This window comes from Homarus americanus, unplaced genomic scaffold (assembly GCF_018991925.1).
Source record: "Homarus americanus isolate GMGI-L3 unplaced genomic scaffold, GMGI_Hamer_2.0 scaffold34770, whole genome shotgun sequence".
Taxonomy (NCBI): Eukaryota; Metazoa; Arthropoda; class Malacostraca; order Decapoda; family Nephropidae; genus Homarus; species Homarus americanus.
This window is the reverse complement of record NW_024724683.1, coordinates 1849-23460: the sequence shown is the minus strand read 5'-3', so window position 1 is coordinate 23460 and position 21612 is coordinate 1849. Positions and strand designations below refer to the sequence as shown.

The window sequence follows — 21612 nt, the reverse complement described above, 5'->3', positions numbered from 1 at the left end:
GGTCCCATTGGTTGTTTGATACCTGATGGAATGCCCCTGTCTCAGAGATCTTCATTGTAATAATAATAAATAATAAGTAACGGTTTATTGAAAGAGCATGGCAGCCGCAAGGCTGAAAATATACAGTTAGATAATTGGGGAATGGGTCTTTTGATTTACACATAATATACAAGTAACATAAGTGATACAAATATGATATATAATAATAAGGTGGGGAGAAGCTCAAACTATAGGGCATTTCAACCTAGTGACAGTGCAAAAAGTAAGATTGACTGACAGTGAATACACTGGTTGATTACAAGTTATTGATAATTTTTACAATGGTTAGGACTGGGCTGTTCTTTAGCGATCAGTTTGTGCTCGTATGGGCTGGATGCAGTTGTGGTGTCGAACAGCAATTCTCGGACAAGGGATCTAGGGTGGTAGTAGGAGCCGGTGTCGAGGATGGTGCAGAAACTTCTCACCAAATTTGCAGATGAGGCCGTGGTGATGATCAGAAAGAGCTGAGAGGGCCAGTGTGTTGAGCGCTTTTTGATATGTGCATTGTAAGCTCCTCCCCCAATGTTGGGGGGAAGATTGGTCTTACCATCTCTCTTTGGTGCTGGGGGAGGAATGGGTAATGTAGGAGGAGATGTTCTCTCCTTTGTGGAGGAAGCTGGCCTTCTACACAAGCTTTGAGCTTTACCTATTAACATTTAAATGGCTTTTATGAAAGTTTTATGTTATTTACTGTTTTTACCTTGCATTATTTTATTTTAGTTTTTAAGCCTTAATTTTAATTTAGTGACATATGACCAAGCTGTTGTGTCACCAGGAATGTAAGTACTACAATCAATCATTCTATTATATGTATCTGGATTACTATAGAAGCTATGGAAAAACTTGTTGTTACAGTGGGAATAATACAGAGTTTCCACAGGTGTCGCTGGACCTGAATAAAGGCATCGACAAGGCCTGTCGCTACATTGGCAACTCTGAAGAGAGTTTTCATAACTTATTGAAGTGGATTCTTAACAACAAGGATTGCCTGATGAACAAAACTGAACCTCAAAGGTGAGCTGATCATTGATGTTGATGAAGAGAATAAAACAAGGATACAGTACATCATTACACAGGAAAACTCTTAGTAAACATTCACAGTTTTCTAGTAAACTAGATTAGTTTGCTGAATATCATTGTATTTTTAGTTGTTTTCCTGTGACATTTACTGCATTTGCATGTGGAAGTGAAAGAAAAATAAGACATATATCTACCTGAAAAATACGAGTTGAAAAATAACAATAATGCAGCTCACAGCTAGGCCTGGTAAGGGGAGGCTGAGAGTCCTGATGCAACACCCCCCCCTGGGAGGCTCCCCCCTTCCCCTCCCAGGAACCCACACTAAGTCCTGCATACGTAAGAAATATTTATTCTTTTATGTTTTGACCTTATGCTAATAATTTTTTATATTTTTTGGGCACATTCTGTATGAATGATTGTGTCCATGTAACAGTTAAAAAAAATAAGTTCATCCATCCAAAAATACGAGGGAATGCTTGAGGAGATGTAGCTGCAGGGACAGTTTTATCAGTAGTTGACATGTCAAGTCCAAATCAAATTCAAAATATTTATTGACAATTACATCAAAAGGAGCTGGTTAGCATGCTAATTAGCCTGCCCAAAACTAGTCTTAACAAGAGCTCTTAACATTCTACTAATCATAAATCAGATATGTATACCTGTACAACAAATAGATGTGCATAAAATCTACAATCTTATGTTAAACTTACAGAATGTTTTCATAATATTCTTAACCATATTTTTGTTTATTAAATAACAAACCATCTCTGTAATATCAGTAATACCATCACCCCTAAATTCTGATAAACAGTTACATTCCATAATGTAATGATATAATGTATGAGACTTTGCATAGCCACACAGTTTACAAGGAATGCCATCAGTTCCTTCAATATACAGGTTGTACCTCTCTAGCCCGACAACCTCAGGACCTGACCGGTGCCGGACCATGGAAATTCACCCTTTTCCTGGATAGATAGTGACTTGTGCGTACGCTTGGAAGCACTAGCACCACTTGCTCTGCTTCATGGTCTCTTTGAAGACATATTGAAGAGTTAAATGTCGTACAGTAGCTTCTCAAATTTCGCGAGTTTTTAATTCGACGTTTTCTATTTGAACACACAAAATACAACACATTTAAAAATTTTAACGGCGGAAACTCGAATTTCGACGGGTTTGAACGGCCCACCAACGTTCAGACGACGTGCACAATCGTGTAAACAGCGTCATTTCTCTTATGTACAAAAGATTCATTATTGTTTATTACTGAAAGTCTTTTTGATTGAATTAATGTTTGTGTGTGCAAAATGAGCAATACAATTCATTAATAATACGTAGAATATTAAAACACGAGGAAATTAGACAGCATTGTTTTCGTTGATTACAAAACCAGTGACTGACTGGTTCTACATATAAAACTGAAGAAAATAAGACCCTGGTTGCAGCTGTCATAAAATTAATATGGTTGTTTTAAGTAATGTTATTTAATGTTAATAAATGGAACAATAGAAGTAGCTAACGGTAATGGTAAAGAAAAAAAAGAGAGATCGCGTATGTAAATGCGCACACGTGAAAACATATCGTCATTACTCTACATGAGAATATGAAAACAACACTTATTTACTGTTCATATATATTTTAATTAATGTTTCTGAATTAAAAAAAAATTCTACCCACCAGTGGTGGTAAAGTTGAAAACATAAGGACAGCCAATGTTGTTGTGTGTGTGTTTTGACTTGGATGACGAAGTTGTATTTAAATTTGGAAGATTTTAATTTTGTGGGGTTTTTACAGTCTAAATGGGTCTCCAAATATGAGAGCCTACTGTAAATAGGTGTCCAAATATGAGAGCCTACATATAAAGAAACAAACATTCCTGCATTTGAGACCAGCAGACAACCTTTAGCAATTCCTCAATAGATGGCCCTGCCGCACCACTGCCATTAGTAAACAAACCACACAAGCAGCCAAGGGTTTATTTATTTTTTTCGCAATACTATCAACAATATTAGTTAAATCAATAGTTTTACAGTACTGTATAGAGAATACTTGTAATTGTTAAGTACTGTAATGAGGAAACAAGTCTCTGTAAGGGGGTGATTTCAAAAACCTCTGCTACAACTTATCGACTAGCATCCTGGAAGATGCATAGTAATTTTTTAAGTATATTTTTGTCATAAAAAGTGCGTCTTTGAAGCCGAAAAGTATGGTAAACATACCCGTTCCTCATATTTCCCTTACAAATTATCCATTATTTTGCACTTCACATAATTCTTTGATCATTCATAACTTATTACTGAAGTTATATACATCATTGTTTACCTGAAATGGTCCTCCTATATGAAAGTCTGGCACTGCACCATCCGTACGTCACAATGGAGTCCCGGATCAGCTGAGTGTTGTCAGCTACTGTTGTCGAACAAACTAACAGATGCCACACGCCGCTACCAAGTCACAAAAATGTATATGTATCATCCAATTGGACACATTAAGAACGAAATAGTTAATGGCTTACTTACTAATTGACCATTTAATGCATATATAGCTAAATCTTTTTATCCTTAGAATCTGGGGGCCCCTAAGAGTCTGGGGGCCTGAGGCCAGTGCCTCATGGTTAATCCGGCCCTGCCCTTTTATATCCCAAACATCTCACAAAGACCTTCTCTGGCGCTGGACCTTTGAGTAGCGCAATTAGCTGCGGCTTAGGTACTAGTTCTCCATCAATTTTAATTACACGTCTCTTGGCCCAAAAAAATCTATCGTCAGCCAACACATCCTCGAAGTCAAGGTAAACAGGATAATCAAAAAGAATGATCTTCGTACATTTCCCAATGGACTCCACAGGCTTCTCCATCACTACATTCTCAAAACCTTCTGTAGTTAGATCTCTAACTGCTTCCTCATCCTTCACAGTAATATAAGGAATATGTTTACCTTCTTTAAAGAGCACTTGATACCCTTGATGGCGCTTAGCGAGTCTAACTGACCACTTTACCTTATCATGAAAATCCATGCCATTATTCTTGGGGAAGTAAAGACGTGGCCTCCTTGATGAGTTGCTGCCATCTAAACCATCAATGGGGCTTAAACTCGTTGTACTGATCATGGTTGAAGAATGACTCACACCATCAATTTTCTTTCGCTTATCCATCAAGTGGGAATTATTATCTTTACTGCTTGTACCATCTCTATTCCTCCTTTTATTCTTATTTTTGCTATTAACAACTTTAAACGGCTCTTGTTCTTCACATTCACTGCTGCTGGACAGCTCCAAATCCGACAACAGTCCTCCAGCAGTACCCTACTGTGTCTTATGTGTCCACCACCCAATTCCGTCATTTTAGAAAGCGACCTGCTCGTTGAAGCTCTTCCGCCAGCCATGACAGTACATGTCCAGCCAGGAAGGTGTAGGAGAGCGACCTGCATGTCCGTCCAGTACGGCCAACAATCAGGAAGTGCATGTCAAGTCCATACATATGCTCACTTCACACACATACACTCCCATGCTCTTCATATTTCTTATTTAATTGAAAAATATTTTTTGATATACTGTACAATATGCAGTAAATCCTTGATAACTCTGAATTTCAAATAACTCGGAGTTCACGGAATAGATTAGTATAACTCGAGAAATGTTGAGGTATATAAAATTATCTGACAAAATCTCTGCATATCTGACCACTTGCATCACCTACCATTCCTCTGTGTCACCTACCATTCCTCTGTGTCACCTACCATTCCTCTGTGTCACCTACCGTTCCTCTGTGTCACCTACTATGCCTCTGTGTCACCTACTATGCCTCTGTGTCACCTACCATGCCTCTGTGTCACCTACCATTCCTCTGTGTCACCTACTATGCCTCTGTGTCACCTACCATGCCTCTGTGTCACCTACCATGCCTCTGTGTCACCTACCATACCTCTGTGTCACCTACCATACCTCTGTGTCACCTACCATACCTCTGTGTCACCTACCATACCTCTGTGTCACCTACCATACCTCTGTGTCACCTACCATACCTCTGTGTCACCTACCATGCTTCTGTGTCACCTACCATGCTTCTGTGTCACCTACCATACCTCTGTGTCACCTACCATGCCTCTGTGTCACCTACCATACCGCTGGGTCACCTACCATGCCTCTATGTCACCTACCATACCTCTGTGTTACCTTCCATGCCTCTGTGTCACCTACCATACCTCTGTGTCATCTTCCATGCCTCTGTGTCACCTACCACATGTGCACTACCGCTCTGTCCACTCCCTCATGCCTACCATGCCTCTGTGTCACCTACCATGCCACCATGCCTACACTTACCTCTCACGTACCTACTGTGCCTCTGTCACCTACCATACCTCTGTCACCTACCATGCCTCTGTCACCTACCATGCCTCGCACATTACAGAATTCTATTGTCTGTGTCACCTGCCGTACCTCTGTCACCTACCATGTCTCTGTGTTACCTACCATGTCTCTGTGTCACCTACCATGTCTCTATGTCACCTACCATGTCTCTGTGTTACCTACCATGTCTCTGTGTCACCTACCATACCTCTGTGTCACCTACCATGTCTCTGTCACCTAACATTTCTATGTGTCTCCTACCATGCCTCTGTGTCACCTTCCATGTCTATGTCACCTATCATGTCTGTGTCACCTACCATTCCTCTGTATCACCTACCATGCCTCTGTGTCACCTACCATGTCTCTGTGTCACCTACCATGTCTCTGTGTTACCTACCATGTCTCTGTGTCACCTACCATGCCTCATGCCTGCCGCTGCCTGCAATAACCTCTCTGTGCCTCTGTCACCTACCATACCTCTGTCACCTACTGCTCCATGCAATACTACTGTGCCTTGCATTCACCTACTGTGCCTCCATGCTACTGGCCTCTGTCTTTCTGCCTCTGTGTGCCTCCCACCCGTGCCTCCTATCACCTACCATACCTCTCTGTCTTAACCATGCCTCTGTGTCACCTACAAACATAAGCAATCCACCTACACTCCTTTGTCACTTACCATGCCTCTGTGTTACCTACCATGTCTCTGTGTCTACTTTCACCGTACCTCTTTGTCACCTACCATACCTCTCTGTCACCTACCATACTATCCTCCTTCACTTTCACAGAAATGCCCTCTGTGTCACCCCTCCCACCATGCCTCCTTGCTATGGCACTCTTTGTCACCTATCATGTTTGTGTCACCACCATTCCTCTGTGTCACCCTCACCTTGCCTCTCTATCACCTACCATGTCTGTATTGGAACACTTTCATGTCTCTGTGTCACCTACCATTCTTGTATCATCTACCATTTCTCTGTGTCATCTACCATTCCTATGTGTCACCTACCATGCCTCTGTGTCACCTACCATGTCTCTGTCACCTACCATTCCTCTGTGTCACCTACCATCCCTCTTTGTCATCCACCATGTCTCTGTGTCACCTACCATGTCTCTGTGTCACTTACCATTCATCTGTGTCACCTACCATGCCTCTGTGTCACCTACCATACCTCTGTGTCACCAACCATACCTCTGTCACCAACCATACCTCTGTGTCACCTACCATGCATCTGTGTCACCTATTATGATGCTTCATTCTTCGCCTGCAGTGCTGGTAAATGTTACTTTTTTACATTTAGTAATTACATGTAGTGTACACATATAGGGGTCGATAATTCTTATGTTGTAATTTTGTAGGGGTGGGGGTGGGGGGCAGTGCCTCGATAAGTCAGAATTTGGGATAACTTCGGCAAGGCCAGAGCCACATATGTGCTGAGTTACTGTTTTTTTTGTTTCCCTTTTTTTTAGGGAATAACCCACCCAGGCACATGTCATCAACCCACAATGGAGCCTAAGGGGCAAAAAATAAGAGTAAAAAGAAAAAAAAAAAAAAAAAAAAAAAATATATATATATATATATATATATATATATATATATATATATATATATATATATATATATATATATATATATATATATATATATATATATATATATATATATATATATATATATATATATATATATATATATATATATATATATATATATATATATATATATATATATATATATAAATCTACACCCGAAGATGCCGGGGAAAACCAGCCTTTTGAAGTGAGACAGATTGTATCGAAACACAGAAGAAGGCAGAGCGTTCCACAGTTTTGCAGTGTGAGGAAAGAAGGATGTACTTTCCAGGTTATTATAGTGTGACTCACATCCATAGAAAACAGTGGGCACTGAGTTTTATTATTATTGAATTTAACCAAGTTTTTACCTTCCCATTCAGAGATGCTGCACAGATCAGCACTGATAGATGAAATGATACCAGCTCTAGAAACAGATCCAGTTTGAGAATTAGGGGAAAGGGAAAAATGTGAAGAAGAGTGAAGAGTAGAATCATCAGTGCATAGAATTAGTTGTAGTGTGAAGTAAATCATTGATAAAAAGGAGGAAGATAGTTCCTGGAGTTTACAAAGTACAGTACATATACATAGTCTGACAATTAAGTTTGTGAACTTATACTTCAGGTACCTTACTGAGGATTGTCGCTGTAGTCCCCTTCAAAGTATTCCCCTACGATGAATGCCAGCGTTTCTTCCACGCCTGGAAACATTTCTAGAACTCACTTTCTGGAATAGCTTTTATAGCGGCCATCGTGCTAATCTGAATGTCATCATTGTCTTGCAAATGAGTCCTCTTGATGTGTTTCTTCAGCAAAAGAAATAGAAAAGATTCACACGGGGTTAGGTCAGGTGAATAAGGAGAGTGTTCAGTAAGGTAATTTGTTTTTCTGCCAAAAGTCCCACACAATCAATGCAGTGTGCTCTGGGGCACTCTCATGATGCAAGATCCACTTGTTTCCGGTGAAAAGTTCTGGTCGTTTACGTCTAACCTTTTCTCTTGAGTCTTTTAAACACATTGAGATAGTAAAACTAGTACACACCCTGCCCTGGGGGAATAAATTCCTTGTGAACTACACCCTTACAATCGAAAAGTGATGAACATTGTCTTCACTTTTGACTTTGACATGAGGCACTTTTTGGGGCGCAGCGAGTTTGCAGTTTTCCACTGAGTGCTCTGGCACTTTGTTTCAGGGTCATATTGGTAAATCCATGACTCATCACCAGTAATGACTTGGTGAAGCAGGTCATATCCAGCTTCTTCTCATTTCAAAAGGTCTGAGCCAATTCCAACTCTTCTTTGTTTTTGTTCATCGCTGAAATTTTTTGGCATCATTTTTGCACAAACTTTTCTCATCTTCAAATCTTCAGTCAAAACCTTTGACTGTTTCCCTGTCAATCTGCACCTCATCTGCAATGCCTCTCACTGTTAATCACCTGTTAGCTCACACAACTTTCCTAATTTTTTCAATGTCTTCCTCAGTCCTGCTTGTTGTTGGTCGTCCTTCTCTGTCATCACCTGTCTCATCTTCTCTTCCCTCAGAAAATTGCTTAAATCACTTGTAAACCCATGTTTTCGTTAGTGCATTATCCCCATAAACTTGGGTTAACATTGTAAGAAAGGTTTATTCATATATATATATATATATACTATATATATACAGTCAACCCTCGCTTTACGCGGTCCCACTTTACGCGTTTCCACGTTTACGCAGTACCCTGCTGAACACGGACTGCTCACTTTCCGCGGTGCGTGTACCCTTTTACGCGGAGAGCGGTGCGAGCAGGGTGCGCACAAGGTCGCCCAGTCATCAAAACATTACCGAGTTCTTCACCCGCCACCCACCACAGCCGGCCCAAGTCAGTGATAGTGATAATGATAGTTAGGATATGGACTTATATGGCCTTTGAAGGGTTTGACAAAGAGGCCCTGCAAGCCTCTGTGGTGGATAGTGATACAGTTGATACAAGTGATACAGGTGAGGGCCAATAATCTGCCCTCTGCCTCGGAACCAACCCCCTATCCCCGTGTGCCCAGCCATCTTTTCTACTAATGTAAGTGTTAAAAAACCTAATATTATTGAAATTTCTCTTAATTATTAATTGTGTGTGCATGCCATCATAAAATTAAGAAGTTATTTTTACTACAACGTAGGTATTGTGTCTGAAAAGGTGGAGTTTGGGGGTTGGCCTGGTCTCTATTTCAATTAATCCCATATGTTATGTTGTTCACTTTACGCTGGCCACCGTGGGTTCAATTGACCGCGTAAAGTGAGGGTTCACTGTATACAAAAAAGATGATATAACATAGTTAATGGTTTTAAGGGTGTAATTGCAAACTAAACAGCGTGGTCGTTACACATTGTTGGGTGAATCATTATTGGAGGAAGACAGCACCAACAAAAGATCAAGAGTACTAACCTGTGCCACATTCCTGATATCCACATCAGCAGTAATTTGCTCAGATTACGCAATGATTTTCACTGTTTACCAAAACAGCGGAAATTCAAAACATTTAACCCTCAAGCCCCAGGTTAGAGTGCTGCTGGCAGTACCCCCGCCGGGTTAAATCGAGAAAAAAAAAGGAAAATGGGCGGACGTTCTGGAACGTCACCCGGGGCCTAAGGGTTAACCAATTTATTACGATATAATGGCTGCTCATAAAGAATCAGGAGAGTTACTTGCTAATATTTTGTGTAGGTTTGTTAACTTACATCAAGTTGACGTTATAAAGTTGTTGCATTCATGTGTTTTAATGCACAGTGCTATGATTTACAAGTGCATGTATTATACTCACATTTGGATATACTCTTGTAAACATGACATAATGTTTCGGTCTGTCTGGGACCTTCGTCTGGTGTGAGGACAAGTGAGGGATGGTGAGGTAGTGGCGAAGTGAAGGGGATGGAGATGGGGTAAGGTGTGTGTGTGTGTGAGGGGGGGGGGGGTCATGGAAGATGATGTATGAGAAGGTTAAAGCTACATAGAAGAGGTGTTACCTGGAAAGAAAGTGCAGGTGATTAGAAAGAAAGAGAGAGGGTGATAGGTAAGGACACTCACCTGAGGAAGGTCTCAAATGGATTGTAGCATGTGAAGTTTACAGTAAGGACTTCTTTCCTATGTGATTATATGTGATATTGCTTTAATATACTGTACTGTTGGCAGATTAGTTAGAATCTACTTTCTTCTGAATTTCTAAACACCTCTAAATATTTCCATTATCTTGTCATTTAATGTATGATTTTCCATCAATTGAGAAGTGGCAGCGATGCGTGCAAAGCAAACAACATCATTGCTACCCGAGGGTGAATCATCGGGATGTGGGAGTGAAGACCCGTCATGAGAAATTGTCTATATAACAGGTGTGTTTATCAGGAAGTTTTTAAAACCAAACCTCGTAGTAGGAGACCACAAGTTACCACTCATGCAGATGTCACTCATATACTGGACACCATACAGGACCAACCAAAGTTGTCTGCAGCTCACATCACTTAGGAACTGCAGCTTCCTTGCCACTTGCAACCACAAGACAGCGCATCCATGAAAGCAACATTCACTGTGATGTGACAGTAAAGGAAGTACATTTATCCCAGGCACTAAAGGAATCTAGACTTGGTTTTGCTCTTCAGTATCTTGCAGCAGACACAAGTTACTGGAAGTCCATTATATATGCTGATGAGAAGTGTTTCTCAGCAGTTGAAGCAGGGGCTAGAATGTACTGGAGACCAGTCAACACTCGCTATGTTGTTCAAGAGAAAGCCAGAAGTGGAAGAGTTACAGCAAATTTTGGGGGCTGGATGTGGGTATTTGGACCTGGGAAGGGTGTTATAACTATAAAGGGTAGGGTGTTATAACTGCCGTGCAGATATTATCAGGGATCAGCACTGAACAGTTATTATTCCTTAAAATTACAGAATATAGGTAAGGTAAACAAATACTAAGGCTTGGTTGAATGAGCTTTTGCATTTCTTCCTGTCTGCCAATCAGCTATCGTGTTATAAATGGCTCTCTGCCTCATTTACAAAGTTTGAGTGAACAGATTTTTTATAGTGATCATTACACTATTAACTATACCACTGTTGTTGTTGGAACCTCCTACAGGAGTATTTATTCATATAATTCTTTTCCGTGCATTTAAGATTTTTGTTGTTCCAGGTACATTCATTATCATTATATTGTAAACCATCTCCATCGTAATGTTATTAGTAGATTTAATTTTTTCAATCTCCACCCCAAACAACCCCCCCCCCCACCCCTTTTGCCCTTCTTGCCTCCCTTGCCTCCCTGATAAACATTCCAGTGCAACATCTGTTGGGTCAAAAAGATACTTCCTTCTGCTGCTTCATTGTTCGAACCTCAGAAGTTTCGAAGTCACATTGTGGCTGGAAGCGGGAGAGAACTTTTATCTGCTACTGTACATGTACAGTAACTCAAAACATAACATACATGTCAGCAGCTGTGGCCTACAAGAAATGGTAATGCATGTTACCATTATTACAAGTAATGAACAATAAAAGTTGTGGAAAAATCATTTAAATACTGTACAGTACTCTTATGTGACTTAGAAATAAAGAAATTACAATACATAAAACTATAACAAAACAGGTTGAAGGGCATGGATACGTATTCTGTGTGGGAGTTGATAGTCAATGTGGAAGCAGTGAGAAATTTGTCAGTAGCACATCTGGGGATGGCTGGTTAGGCCCATTCCGGTTGAAATGCCACCACACAATTACCTGTACTGTATGATTATCCGAACAGTCACCATTCATCCTGAATCTTCTTGCTATAATGATGATGAGTACAGATCCCATATAATGAATGATGAGATGATGTTAGGCATAAGATAATATAATAAATATGAAATAATATACTAATTAAATAAACATAAACATGAAATAGCAAATACTCTGTACTGTACTAAGGTGTAGACTCCTCTTGATCCTTGGCCACTCTCCTCCTGCTTCATTACCCCCTGCCAACTCTCCTCTTGCCATATGAAAGGTGAATGATATTTATGATGATGCTGATGAAGATGATGACTATGAAGATGATGATGATGAAGATGATGGTGGTGGTAATGATGCTTGGTGATGATTTTCACTGCCCCTCACCCTCATCTGCCTAACAGTGTTTCTAAGCAGCTCTTCTTCGATTTCTTCGGTTGTATGTCCCCAAATCCCTCCCCACTTGCATCATGCATATGATCGAGGGCGCCACTGAGGGGAAGCCAGTGAAATCATTCACTGCTTCAGGCGAGAGGGCCTTCCAACAGGAGCTCACATACTTTCTAGTGATTTCACCATGGCTCAGTTTAACATATGCTATACTGAATTGAATTGAATCAGTTTATTTAGCCAGAAAACACAGATACGGAGTGGATAATAATAACAATATTAACATGGCTGAGCCATTTGAGAGTCAGCAATGGTGTAATTTTTCCACATCTCCTTCACCCCTGCCTGGCTATCTTCTTCCAGTGCCTCGTGGATCTTGGGAAAAACTGTGACTGAGGTAATATGATATTAAAACAGCAGTTATTCCTTGGTCAAGAAGCAGAATAAGAGAAGTTGTTTTCTTTGGAACTCAATTTTTTTTTTTGTTTTTTTTTGGGGGGGGACAATAATCCATGAGTTTCCGAGCTTTAAGGGAATAATGTAGTATATTTGAAACAGAAGAATATAACAAAATGAGTTTATAGAATACTGAAACATAGAAGGGACATTTAGACAAGTGCAAAATGATAGTGCAGTAATTCTATATCCATATAGCTATGCAAAAACTAGAAGCATTTCATCCCCTTCGGCATACATAAGAACAATAGAGAAGTAAACCACAACTCCATATTACACTTTGTATTACTCTTATTATTGTATAGATTAAATAAAATATTTTATATTTTCCAGATTGGATGTTGATTTTATAAGTTTAAGAAGGCCGCTCACCACCATTATGAGATCCCCCTACAATTTCAATGAATCCTGGGTGATTTATGCTGTTGAGTAAGTATATTTGACCTGTGTGTCTCATTTCAGGCTTGAATGACTGTTATAAACTAACAATAAAGAGTAGTGTATTATAACAATAAAGGGTAGAGTGCTCTAACAATAAAGGGTAGTGTGTTATAACAATAAAGGGTAGAGTGCTCTAACAATAAAGGGTAGTGTTATAACAATAAATGGTAGTGTTATAACAATAAAGGGTACTGTTATAACAATAAAGGGTAGTGTTATAACAATAAAGGGTACTGTTATAACAATAAAGGGTACTGTTATAACAATAAAGGGTAGTGTTAAAACAATAAAGGGTAGTGTGTTATAACAATAAAGGGTAGTGTTATAACAATAAAGGGTAGTGTGTTATAACAATAAATGGTAGTGTTATAACAATAAAGGGTAGTGTTATAACAATAAAGGGTAGTGTTATAACAATAAAGGGTACTGTTATAACAATAAAGGGTAGTGTTATAACAATAAAGGGTACTGTTATAACAATAAAGGGTAGTGTTAAAACAATAAAGGGTAGTGTGTTATAACAATAAAGGGTAGTGTTATAACAATAACGGGTAGTGTGTTATAACAATAAATGGTAGTGTTATAACAATAAAGGGTACTGTTATAACAATAAAGGGTAGTGTTAAAAGAATAAAGGGTAGTGTGTTATAACAATACAGGGTAGTGTTAGAACAATAAAGGGTAGTGTGTTATAACAATAAAGGGTAGTGTGTTATAACAATAAATGGCAGTGTTATAACAATAAATGGTAGTGTTATAACAATAAAGGGTAGTGTTATAATAAAGGGTAGAGTGCTCTAACAATAAAGGGTAGTGTTATAACAATAAATGGTAGTGTTATAACAAGAAAGGGTACTGTTATAACAATAAAGGGTAGTGTTATAACAATAAAGGGTACTGTTATAACAATAAAGGGTAGTGTTAAAACAATAAAGGGTAGTGTGTTATAACAATAAAGGGTGGTGTTATAACAATAACGGGTAGTGTGTTATAACAATAAATGGTAGTGTTATAACAATAAAGGGTAGTGTTATAACAATAAATGGTAGTGTTATAACAATAAAGGGTACTGTTATAACAATAAAGGGTAGTGTTAAAACAATAAAGGGTAGTGTGTTATAACAATAAAGGGTAGTGTTATAACAATAAAGGGTAGTGTGTTATAACAATGAATGGTAGTGTGTTATAACAATAAATGGTAGTGTGTTATAACAATATAGGGTAGTGTGTTATAACAATAAAGGGTAGTGTGTTATAACAATAAAGGGTAGTGTGTTATAACAAGAAAGGGTAGTGTGTTATAACAATAAAGGGTAGTGTGTTATAACAATAAATGGTAGTGTGTTATAACAATAAAGGGTAGTGTGTTATAACAATAAAGGTAGTGTGTTATAACAATAAAAGGGTAGTGTGTTATAACAATAAAGGGTAGTGTGTTATAACAATAAAGGGTAGTGTGCTATAACAATAAAGGGTAGTGTGTTATAACAATAAAGGGTAGTGTGTTATAACAATAAATGGTAGTGTGTTATAACAATAATATAGGGTAGTGTGTTATAACAATAAAGGGTAGTGTGTTATAACAATAAAGGGTAGGGTGTTATAACAAGAAAGGGTAGTGTGTTATAACAATAAAGTGTGTAGTAGGTGTTATAACAATAAATGGTAGTGTGTTATAACAATAAAAGTGTGTAGGGTGTGTTATAACAATAAAGGGTAGTGTGTTATAACAATAAAGGGTAGTGTGTTATAACAATAAGGGGTAGTGTGTTATAACAATAAATGGTAGTGTGTTATAACAATAAAGGGTAGTGTGTTATAACAATACAGGGTAGTGTGTTATAACAATAAATGGTAGTGTGTTATAACAATAAATGGTAGTGTGTTATAACAATAAAGGGTAGTATGATTTAACAATAAATGGTAGTGTTATAACAATAGATGGTAGTGTGTTTTAACAATAAATGGTAGTGTGTTATAATAATAAAGGGTAGTGTTATAACAATAAAGGGTAGTGTGTTTTAACAATAAATGGTAGTGTGTTATAATAATAAAGGGTAGTGTTATAATAATAAAGGGTAGTGTTATAACAATAAAGGGTAGTGTTATAACAATAAAGGGTAGTGTGTTTTAACAATAAATGGTAGTGTGTTATAATAATAAAGGGTAGTGTTATAACAATAAAGGGTAGTGTTAAAACAATAAAGGGTAGGTTGTTATAACAATAAATGGTAGTGTGTTATAAAAATAAAGGGTAGTGTTATAACAATAAAGGGTAGTGTTAAAACAATAAAGGGTAGTGTGTTTTAACAATAAATGGTAGTGTGTTATAATAATAAAGGGTAGTGTTATAACAATAAAGGGTAGTGTTAAAACAATGAAGGGTAGTGTGTTATAACAATAAATGGTAGTGTGTTATAACAATAAAGGGTAGTGTGTTATAACAATAAAGGGTAGGGTGTTATAACAATAAAGGGTAGTGTGTTATAACAATAAAGGGTAGTGTGTTATAACTATAAAGGGTAGTGTGTTATAACAATAAAGGGTAGTGTGTTATAACAATAAAGGGTAGTGTTATAACAATAAAGGGTAGGGTGATATAACAATAAAGGGTAGTGTGTTATAACTATAAAGGGTAGTGTGTTATAACTATAAAGGGTAGTGTGTTATAACAATAAAGGGTAGTGTGTTATAACAATAAAGGGTAGGGTGTTATAACAATAAAGGGTAGTGTGTTATAACAATAAAGGGTAGTGTGTTATAACTATAAAGGGTAGTGTGTTATAACAATAAATGGTAGTGTATTATAACAATACAGGGTAGTGTGTTATAACAATAAAGGGTAGTGTCTTATAACTATAAAGGGTAGTGTGTTATAACAATAAAGGGTAGTGTGTTATAACAATAAAGGGTAGTGTGTTATAACAATAAAGGGTAGTGTGTTATAACAATAAAGGGTAGTGTGTTATAACAATAAAGGGTAGTGTGTTATAACAATAAAGGGTAGTATGTTATAACTATAAAGGGTAGTGTGTTATAACAATAAAGGGTAGTGTGTTATAACAATAAAGGGTAGTGTGTTATAACAATAAATGGTAGTGTGTTATAACAATAAAAAGGTAGTGTGTAGGTGTTATAACAATAGTGTGTTATAACAATGTAGTGTTATAACAATAAAGGGTAGTGTGTTATAACAATAAAGGATAGTGTGTTATAACAATAAAGGGTAGTGTGTTATAACTATAAAACAATAAAGGGTAGTGTGTTATAACAATAAAGGGTAGTGTGTTATAACAATATAACTATAAAGGGTAGTGTGTTATAACAATAAAGGGTAGTGTGTTATAACAATAAAGGTAGTGTGTTATAACTATAAAGGGTAGTGTGTTATAACAATAAAGGGTAGTGTGTTATAACAATAAAGGGTAGGGTGTTATAACAATAAAGGGTAGTGTGTTATAACTATAAAGGGTAGTGTGTTGTAACATTAAAGGGTAGGGTGTTATAACAATAAAGGGTAGTGTATTATAACAATACAGGGTAGTGTGTTATAACAATAAAGGGTTGTGTTTTAACAATAAAGGGTAGTGTTGTAACAATAAAGGATAATGTTATAACAATAAAGGGTAGGGTGTTGTAACAATACAGGGTAGTGTTATAACAATAAAGGGTAGGGTGTTATAACTAAAGGGTAGAGTGGTATAACTAAAGGGTAGAGTGGTATAACAATAAAGGGTAGGGTGTTATAACAATAAAGGGTAGGGTGTTATAACAATAAAGGGTAGGGTGGTATAACTAAAGGGCAGAGTGGTATAACAATAAAGGGTAGGGTGTTATAACTAAAGGGTAGAGTGGTATAACTAAAGGGTAGGGTGTTATAACAAAAAAGGGTAGAGTGGTATAACTAAAGGGTAGAGTGGTATAACTAAAGGGTAGGGTGTTAACTAAAGGGTAGAGTGGTATAACTAAAGAGTAGAGTGGTATAACAATAAAGGGTAGAGTGGTATAAATAAAGGGTAGGGTGTTATAACTAAAGGGTAGAGTGGTATAACTAAAGGGTAGGGTGTTATAACAATAAAGGGTAGAGTGGTATAACTAAAGGGTAGAGTGGTATAACAATAAAGGGTAGAGTGGTATAACAATAAAGGGTAGAGTGGTATAACTAAAGGGTAGAGTGTTATAACAATAAATGGTGGAGTGGCATAACAATAATTGGTATCCTACAGTTTGCCACCCCTCCTCCCCCATTGTTTCCCCAAATTTGTATATGCCACTGGCTGGCGGACTGTGTGTCACCCTGCATGATGAAATACTGTATATCCTTATAATTATTCTCCATGATATTTTGTTTGTATTTTCTTCAGATTTATGGGATCCATTTACTTCCTGAAAGAGAAAGGTGACAATTTTCTAGTACACCAGAATCAGGCAACTTTTCGCAACTGTTTTGAAGTGTGGGGCCATAAGTTTGAGGACTACATGTGTGGAGGTAAAGTTACCACAAAGCTTTTATTATACTGTATACTAATGACATAGAATTTGTCAGTTTTATCACCTAAATAACATTAATGTAAATTTGCCTATAAATGACAGTTATAATTTTCTAGTAATTATTAAAGGCATGTAGTTAGTAAATGTTATATTCTGATTGAATGAATAAAGTAAATGTCATACATACCTATATCTGGCAGATTTAACATACCTTGTATATCTTTTCTGTTATCTGACAGACTGTACATATTTCATCACTATCTGACACCTAATATATAAATTAACTACAGTCAACCCTCACTTTACGCGGTCCCATATTCCGCGTTTCCACGTTTACGTGGTACCCTGCCAGAACCCGGGATGCTCACATTCCGCGGTGCGTGTACCCCTTTACGCGGAGAGTGTCCGGCTCGACGCTATTTTTAGATTCGCCCCTCCTGCCTGCTCCCGCCTCTGCAAGCCGCGCGGTAAGGTGGGCAGTGCATGCCTCTGTTGCGTTATCAGTGACGTCATATGACGTATCGGACTGTGATTGGCCATGCATCCCTACCTCCCTCCGCTGCTAGCTGTAATTGGTTTAAAGTAATATGACGTGTCCACCCGGGGGAGGGAGGGATTAAAGACGACGCTTGACCTAGCCGCGGCAGTTTCATCCCTCCAGGCCACACCGTGTAATCGTGCATCCATTGTTCTGTAAAATGGCTTCCACCGGACCACCGCCCCCAGAGAGAAACCTTTCCCTGCCTGGACCCAGCCGCCCTAAGCCAAAGAAGACACGACGTTCCTTAAGCTACGAGGTGAAGTACAAGATCATCCAAGAGTTGGAGAAAGGAACAAGACAGGTTGATTTGGCGCGCCAGCATGGTGTGAACGAACCTACTTTCCGGACGATAAAGAAGGATGCAGCCAAGATAAAGGAGCACATGATGATCACAAAGTCTACAGGTGCTTCTGTGATCAAGTATTTCCACAACCAGGTGCTTCTCAAGACGGAAAAATTTCTTGTGAGCTACTTGGTGCGTCAGGCGCGACGGAACATGGCGGTGGACACGCGCTCTGTTAAGGAGTACGCACATGAACTGTATGCTGCAGTGTCACGAAAGATGGGAATTACAGAGCCCAAACCATTTAATGCTTCCTCTGGGTGGTTACAGAGGTTTAAGATGAGGAACAAGATCACCAATATCAACATTGGTGGTGAAGAAGCTAGTGCTGACCGTGTTGCGGCTAGGGAATTTCCTCCGTTTTTACGTGAGATTATGGAGGAAGGACAGTACACCAACTACCAGGTGTTTAACATGGACGAATCTGGTCTTTTTTGGAAAAAGCTACCTTCCAAGACCTTCGTTGTGAAGAATGCCAGCAAGATTCGGGGCCGGAAGTTGCAGAAGGAGCGCATCACCGTCCTGTTTACCACCAATGCCTCCGGTACCTGTAAGCTCAAGTTATCGGTGATCCACACAGCCCGCAAGCCGCACGCCTACAAGAGCATGGACATAACCAAGCTAAATGTCCACTGGCAGACCGCACGTAAGACGTGGATGTTCTCTACACTGTCCCTCTCCTGGTTTGATGACTGTTTCGTTCCCGATGTAAAGAAATTCTGTGAGCAACAGAATGTGCCATTCAAGATTTTGTTGCTGCTGGACAACGCACCAGGACACTCGCCCCTACTGTTAGATTGTCACCCCAACATAAAAGTGGTCTTCCTTCCTCCCAACACTACGTCTATATTACAGCCCATGGACCAAGAGTTAATCTGTAATGTAAAAGCTGCATTCTCAACTAAAAAATTCAAGCTCCTGAACGACTACACCAACACCAGGGAAGAGTTGCGTAACCTGAGTGAATACCACCACCGATAGCAAGAGCGAAGACGACGAGGATCAACAGTTGGCAGAGCAAAAAATACTTTTCAAACAATTCTGGAGAATATTCAACATCAAGAAGGCTGTGGACTTCGTGGTGGAGGCATGGGATCAGCTGTCTGTAGCAACTGTTCGTCACGCATGGAGACGTGTTGCAAGGCATTCCGGCTGTTAGGCAGAGTCAATCTGTGACTGGTGAGGTTCAGACTGTTGCAGTACACTGGACCTTGCCAGAGAAGCTGCGCAGTGTGTTGCAGCTGCAGGCTTCTCCGAGACCACCAACGACGACATCCTGGAGGTGATAAGGGATCCTGATGTGACTACCGACGAGATGGTAGATGATGATGACGTCAGTGAAGAGGCAGGTGGTGCGTCATCCCAAGAAGAACACCGCTTATCCCATAGTAATGTTAGGGGTGCCATCGAGTGTATCGAGAAAGTCAAGCTCCTCCTTGCCGACGACCCTGACGCAAACAGGTATGAAATCTTCACTACCCAGCTGTTGCAGCCTATGGAGCCCTACTTCAAGGTGTATCACGTCAACATAAACACCAGCCGTCAGCAAAGCATAACAGAGTTCTTCGGCCGCAACCCACCACAGCCAGCCCAAGCCAGTGATAGTGACAGAGGTAGAGACAGTGAAGATGACTTTGAGGGATTTGTCAGGGAGGCCCTGACAAGTGTGGGTGACAGTGATGGTGACTCACCTGAGGGCCAGTAGCCTGCCCTCTGCCTCGGAACCAGCCTCCATCCCCATATGCCGACCCATCTCTTCTACTAACGTAAGTGTTAAACCTAACTTTTAGTTTTCCTAACCTAACCTTTATTTTTCCTAACTTAACCTTTACTTTTCCTAACCTAACCTCTTCTATATTAATTGTGTGTGCATACCATCATAAAGTTAAGATAAAATTTTTACTACAACATAAATGTGTGTCGTCAAAAATTGGAGTTTGGCGGTCGGCCCGGTCTCTATTTCAATTAATCCCATATGTTATATTGTTCACTTTATGCGTTTCTCACTTTCCGCGGTACCCTGTGGGTTGTATTAACCACGTAAAGTGAGGGTTGACTGTATAATGTATTCTGCTAGAAATATTCACTATAGTCTGCCAGACAAGACTACTATAAGCAAGTAAATAACCTGCTCTCATAATGGGACTGATAACACTTCCTTCCAGTCTGGGAAGATGAGGCTGATAACACTTCCTTTCAGTCTGGGAAGATGAGGCTGATAACACTTCCTTCCCAGTCTGGGAGGATGGGGCTGATAATACTTTCTTCCCAGTCTGGGAAGATGGGGCTGATAACACTTCCTTCCAGTCTGGGAGGATGGGGGTGTACTGCCCGATTCTGGGGTCACTAACTCTAAGGAGATAACGTAACTCTACATTTAATTTTAATGTCGCTACCACCAGACCCTCTGGACAGTATGTAGCTCGTTAGGTATCGGGCAGTGTAAGCCAGGCATTGGATTGGGTTTTTCATTGACCAGATCGAGAGTGGGAAGAAGGGTGAAACATCAATCATGACTTCACTAATTTATTCCTTATAAAAACATATTGCATCCCATCACAATACAAAAAGAGTTGGCCTTAGAAGAACCACTATTTATGTTCATTACATTTCACATCAATATACGTCTTTCATCAAATAATTACTATTATCATCTTCATTCTTCATGACAACCAATGACATCCTTAGCTCGGTCATTCCTTCTTACCATAACATCCAACACATCAGACTGCACCACATGTTAGAGTGTAGCACCACATGTTATATTATAGCACCACATCTCTGGTACACTCCACACCTATAAGTATGGAACTCCTCGGTATTCTTAGGTACACATACCAGGTACCTCATTCACACTCTACTCTTGCTGAGTAGATGGGATACTTCCCAGGTAATTATACCAGTACTGGTTCCACGCCTGGTGTTCTTAAGTCGCTCCACATGGCGACCGCCAAACTTCTCAAGCACACAATTATGTTCTCCTATCCTAGGGTGGTGATATGTAGGGTATCCACAGATTCACAGTGGAGGTGCATAATGGTCATAAGCAGAACACACCACACCCGGTGACTCCCTCACAGTGGTGGTTGGTGGTGGCTTGGCCGAAACTCTGGACGTGTGCGTACCAGTTTTGGTGAGACTAGGCGTCACTGAGAGTAAGGCCTGATGGGCTTTTATCACCACGCATTATTGCAACTATTACTTCACTTTATAACATCAGGGAAGGTTTTAAGATGTAAAAACTGCTAGATAA

General features: G+C 39.3%; 1 protein-coding gene across 1 annotated transcript; it reads left to right on the top strand.

The window, feature by feature from the left end:
• Positions 1-814: 814 nt before the first annotated feature.
• On the top strand, positions 815-17473 carry LOC121864462 (decapping and exoribonuclease protein-like; the record flags this gene model as incomplete). The annotated part of the gene is given in 3 exon segments (XM_042363482.1): positions 815-1053; positions 12877-12972; positions 17349-17473. Coding segments are annotated over 3 exon segments (460 nt in total), but the record flags the coding sequence as incomplete, so codon positions are not given.
• Between the last annotated feature and the right edge of the window lie 4139 nt (positions 17474-21612).